The following is a 5,484-nucleotide window of genomic DNA, read 5'->3' as shown; positions in this document are numbered from 1 at the left end:
TAAATGCAGCTGAATGAGAATCTTTTCGAAAGCGACTAAAAATGTTTTTTGTAAATAAACCTAACATAAAAAAAAAAAAATCGTAAATCATTTTGAAAAGGAAGGATTTGCTCGAAGTACAATATATGATAACCTAAAAAGACTTGAAACTGTTCAATCGTTTTCTGATAGAAAGCACCCTGGTCGTCCGACATCCTGGACTAGAGAAAAGAAAGCCGAATTAACGAGACTTGTCAACAATCGAAAAGGGGTCAGTCAGAGAAAAATAGGTATTAAATTCAGTGTAAATCAATCGACAATTGAAATCGGCAAAGAAAAGAAGCAGGAAACTAGTTAACCAACTCTTTAACACAAAATCGCTTCTAGTCATCGATGACGAAAAATACTTTTGTTTTGCAGGGGACAACATGCCTGGAAATTCTGGATTCTACACAATCAACAAGAATACAAGCCCAGAAAGTGCTCGTTTTATAGGAAAAGAGAAATTTCCAAAAAAATTATTAATGTGGATAGCCATATCTGACCGTGGTATGTCCGAGCCATTGTTTCGCACTCCCAAGGCTGTAGCGATCAATTCATCAATCTATATTAATGAATGTTTAGAAAAACGACTTCTTCCATTTATTCACAAGTATCATGGAGACTTTAACTATTTATTTTGGCCAGATTTAGCAAGTTCTCATTATTCTAAAGGTTCTCTAAATTGGATGGACCAATATGTCTATTACGTTGATAAAGAATCCAATCCCCCAAATGTGCCTCAAGCACGACCAATTGAAAATTTTTGGGGACATTTGGCACAGAAGGTTTACGAGGGAGATTGGCAAGCTTCAACAGAGCAAGTTTTGATTGATCGCATTAAACTAAAACTACAAGAAATTGATTTAAACTTTTTACAGTCGCATATGAAAGGCGTCAGAGCAAAGTTGAGATCAGTTGCAGATGGTGGTGTTTTTTCATATAAAAAATTATATATTTTTATTAAAAGATAAATGCTTTATTTAAAAAAAATATAATAGTAGTTTGTTTTTTATTTATAAATAAGTTATTGACATTTTTATTTTGTCCAATAACTTCCATATCACCCGTTAGACAAATAAAAGTTTTTAGAGTATTCAGAGGCAAATACAGTAAAAGGATGTGACTTTGCTGAATAAGGAGTCAAGTATGAAAGAGTTTTGGTTGATGGAATTAGAGATGATAGCTTCTTTGAGCAGAAACTATGATAGAATTTGTAGTAAAAAGAAAGAAATGCAACTTTTAGAGTAGAGTAGAGTGACTCACGCTTGGCAGATAAAGCAGATCCAACTACGTTTACAATCCGTTTTTGGACCTCGTCTATAAGATAAAGAGCATCATTGGATGAACCAGCCCAAATATTATACCAGTATTCCATACAGGGAAGATTAAGAGACTAGTAGAAGTAGAGTATGAAATCAGGAGTAAGATAATGGCGAGCACGGTAAATTCATAAAACAACCTTAGCAGATGCTAACTTTGCAATAGATTGTTGGTTTCCATTGGTCATTGGTTTCCATGAAAAATCAGTGGTAAACAATAATCCTAGTAGAAGAAAAAAAGAAAACTCAGTGAGAAAGTTACAATTCGTTAATATAGGAATGTTGAAAGTATTGCGATAGTTGTTTGCAGTAAATAACTGAGTTTTGTTGGAGTTAAAATTCACTAGACACTGCAAGCCCAAATCTGTTATAAAAATGAGATAAGATTCAAGACTGGCTGCCTGTTGAGGATGTTGAAAGATCCAAGACTGGCTGCAATTGAACGACAGGAGTATAAAATTGAGTCATCAGTAAATAGAGCAACTTTAGATTGCTCTATTTACTGATGACTCAATTTTATACAGGAGTATAAAATTGAGTCATCAGTAAATAGAGCAACTTTAGATGTAAGGTTGGGAAGATCATTAATTAGATAAGAAACAAAACAGGGCCAAAGAGAGAACCTTGAGGTACCCAAGATGTTACTAGAATTAAAGAAGAGTGTTTTAATAAAGCAGTTAAATAGAAACGATTTGATAATCTCAAATTTTTTTACAGATAAACCAAATGTGACAAGCTTATGGAGAAGACTAGCATGCAAAACTTTGTCAAAAGCTTTAGATATATCAAGAGCCATCTAATACACGATAGATTCTTTCAGCAACAGCAGTTAGCAGATCAGATGTAAAACATAAAGATTGAAAACCGTATTGACTGTCTGACAGTAAGTTATTTAGCTCAAGACAGGACGTTAGAAATTTGTTTATCAAAGACTCAATGACCTTGCTAATAATAGAGAGAAAGTTGATCGTACAAAAGTTAAAAGGGTTAGAGTGTTCTCCAGAGTTATTATTTGAAATAACCAACTGTTTGATGTCGTTAATGCTAAAAATATCAAAAGCTGTAAAAAAAAAAAAAAAGTCATTAATGTCAAAAAGTAATGCCTAATATTACTGTATCACCTGTGCTAATTTTCGCTTTCTCGTTGTACTTTTTTTTTGTAACTTAATTAGGACATTTATAATGTGATTGTGGAGTCCTATATATTTTCAGATTTCTTTATTATTTCTGGGCCAACGTGTTCACTAAAACGTTCAATACTTTTCTAATTGTCTTTTATCTAGTCTAATCTAGAAGAAGTAAGTGCACTTAAACCTGTTTTTGTTCGGTCTTTTTTTGTGTGTGCGATTTAATATTTGTACGATTCTTTATGTGTGATTATTTTTTGTGCGTTATATGAAATTTTCAATCAAATTGGAAGCAATCAATAAATAAATATGCAGTTAGCGATTGATTAGCGATTAAGTTTATTTTCATTATATAAACTTCACACATTAAACAAGTATTTCGTTACCATTATATGTGCGATTTTTAAAATGCGGTTCCCTACCGACTGCTTAAAAACAGATTTTAGTAAGTTCCACTAGTCCGTTATCCTACGGAAACATAAAACCAAAAGTTTAGGAAAAACCAAATGCGTGAGCACGAGAAACATTTTCTGAATTAAAACTCCGTAGATTCACTTGTTTGTTTTTCCCATTTTCCGTGAAAAACGGACACGTAGAAAATCGTCCTGTACGGTTAAAAAAAAACGTCATTTAATTTTCGTGTTCAAACTGTCTAACAAATTGCATACACTTTTACATTTACGTGTACCATTCTTTTAATAAAGTTGAGACTATGTCTGGTCATTCTTTTGTCTAAATATATTTTGTCGGTCGTAAATAATTTTTTTTTGAAGTATATGAGAAGTTATTTATATTAAAATGTCTCTGGAATGGTTGTCTGCAGCAGCCTTTCTCTATACTGAGATCGGATTAGGAATGCTGTTTTGTCTTGGATTCGTATCAAATGCAAGGTATAATATTATTAAACCGTTTAACAAAACAATTTTATTAATAGTACTAATATTAGTAGTACTATTAATAAAATTGTTTTGTTATTAGTAATAACTTAATAATGAAAGTTATTAGTAATATCTTTCATTATTAAGTCTTTTGTATTTGTATTTAATTAAATGTATTTTAAGTTCAATAAACAAGGTTGACTGGAGTTTTTGTTTTGGGAAAAACCACGAGATTGGTTGTTTTTTCATTTTTAAATCTATAATAATTTAAAAATGTGTTATTAAGCGATATAATATCACTAAAACTTTGCCCTTATATTCAAGATCACATGCAAAACTGCTATTGCATTTCATATTGCTACCTTAAAGCTGACTATTATGATTATTTTAATGATTTAATTGAGCTTCTCTATTTTCTAGTACCTCTTAACTTATATAGTGGTTTTAACTTATATAGTAAATTTCATTTAAATAAAAGTAAGAAATATTGAGAACTGTATCTTTATGCTTTAAATGTTTTAAGTACCTATCTTAAAAACCCTATCAAGTGCATTATATGTGACTTTACACCTGGCTCCAGTCAATATCTAACTATTTGATATCATAATTTTGTCCTATATTTTATGTTTTTTTTCCAGATGTATATTGTCTGCAATCTATTCCATTTTAGACTACTATAAATATTAGCATTTTCACACTTGTGATAAATAGTTTTTTTTTAGTTTTAGCTATCAACAATAAATATTGAGTTTTAGTTCCTCGTTTAAAGCTAGTTACACTTTGAGCTAGTTATTATTTAGTTCTATTTATCTTTCATTTGCAATTTGGTAACATTAAATCAATTTTGGCTTGTTTTTAAGTCTTTATTACTCAATTTTGCAACTTAATTTTGTAATATAGTTCAGGCGTTGTTTTAAATAAAAAATGCTTAATGCTTAATTAGTTTTATATGACTTTAATGTGATAAAAATTTCCTTATTATATATTTTTTTTAAATTTAACTTTTTTAAACTACTGCAATATAGGACTGGGGCCCCGGCTAAAAATGAGAGTTTTTGCAAACCAACCCCGGGCCCTGGCAAAAATATAAAATTTAGCAGGGTTGATAGCTGAGGCTAGATAAAAGTTTATAATACTTTATATATTATAATTTTTTGCTTACATTTACTTTTTATTAAGTACTGGTATATATTTATATATTTTAAAACTCTAATTAACTTCCAACAAATTTGCAAGCAACTATTATTAAGTAATCCATTAACTTTTGTTGTTTCCGTTTGACACTCTGATGTCAAACGAAAACAATCGCATCAGTAGTCACGTTGAATGAGGTGATAACATTGTGAATAATGAGATAAAATCCTTAAAGAATTTTTGATAATTAAGGATGTTAGAAGAAAATCATTATGAAGACGTGCCAAAAAAATGATGTAATTAAAAAATGGTTTTCAATAGGCTGTTGTACAGTTAGGTTATGCGAGAAAGTGGTAAGGTTAGCTGTACAAAAACTAGAAAGATTGTATCACGTAAAAAGCGGTTATAAAAGAGTTAAGAAAGATTGTATCACATGAAGAAGATTATTAAGAGATCACGGAAAAAAGTGAATATAAAAGAACCAAGAAGTTTTTAAGTATTGATAATAAAAATGCCAAAAACCTGTTGTGTAAAATTGTTCAAACTTTGGATAGATTTATCTTGTGAATTTTAAAAGTGTTAAAAAAGAATTTGCGTCATCAATATTAGTAAATTGAGCATGGCTATCATCAATGTAATGTTTATAAGTTATTGGTGCAATATTGACGTTTAAAGCCTGTTGAATAGCATTCTAGTTCACTTTTAAATTCACAAGAAATCCATCCAATATACATGCGAATATGAAAATGCGTATTTGCATGTATATTGAATAGAAAATAAATAAGTTATGCAGTTATTTTCTTTAACGTGGTTAACTTAAAAGATTGAAATTCTTTTTTTGTTATTATATGAAATTATTGTACATAACGAAGAACATTTTTATAATATAATCTCTCAGCGTTCAAAAATTATGACCATATAAAATTTGTAACCCCTTCAAATTAAGGGGGGTTCAAACTTTACATGGTCATAATTTTTGAACAATACAATATTATTCTTTGAACT

At 29.9% G+C, this 5,484-nt stretch overlaps 2 protein-coding genes across 2 annotated transcripts in view; both read left to right on the top strand.

Moving 5' to 3' along the window:
* The first annotated feature begins 407 nt into the window (after nucleotides 1–407).
* LOC136091011 (uncharacterized) lies at nucleotides 408–992 on the top strand. The gene has a single exon (XM_065817995.1). The coding sequence runs from the start codon at nucleotides 408–410 to the stop codon at nucleotides 990–992; it is 585 nt and encodes a 194-aa protein (XP_065674067.1).
* Nucleotides 993–3,172: 2,180 nt separating this feature from the next.
* Nucleotides 3,173–5,484, top strand: part of LOC101235994 (B-cell receptor-associated protein 31) — a 28,554-nt gene continuing 26,242 nt past the window's right edge. Inside the window, exon 1 of the mRNA XM_065818507.1 lies at nucleotides 3,173–3,357. Within this exon, the coding sequence (XP_065674579.1) occupies nucleotides 3,266–3,357 (92 nt within the window). The 5' untranslated portion in view covers nucleotides 3,173–3,265. The remainder of the gene's footprint in view (nucleotides 3,358–5,484) is intronic.

This window comes from Hydra vulgaris, chromosome 14 (genome assembly GCF_038396675.1).
Source record: "Hydra vulgaris chromosome 14, alternate assembly HydraT2T_AEP".
NCBI classification, from domain to species: Eukaryota; Metazoa; Cnidaria; class Hydrozoa; order Anthoathecata; family Hydridae; genus Hydra; species Hydra vulgaris.
This window is presented reverse-complemented; position numbering and strand designations above follow the sequence as displayed.

What these genes read in the sequence shown, in the direction of transcription:
- LOC136091011 (XM_065817995.1), top strand. Translation starts at nt 408, where the DNA reads ATGCCTGGAAATTCTGGATTCTACACAATCAACAAGAATACAAGCCCA.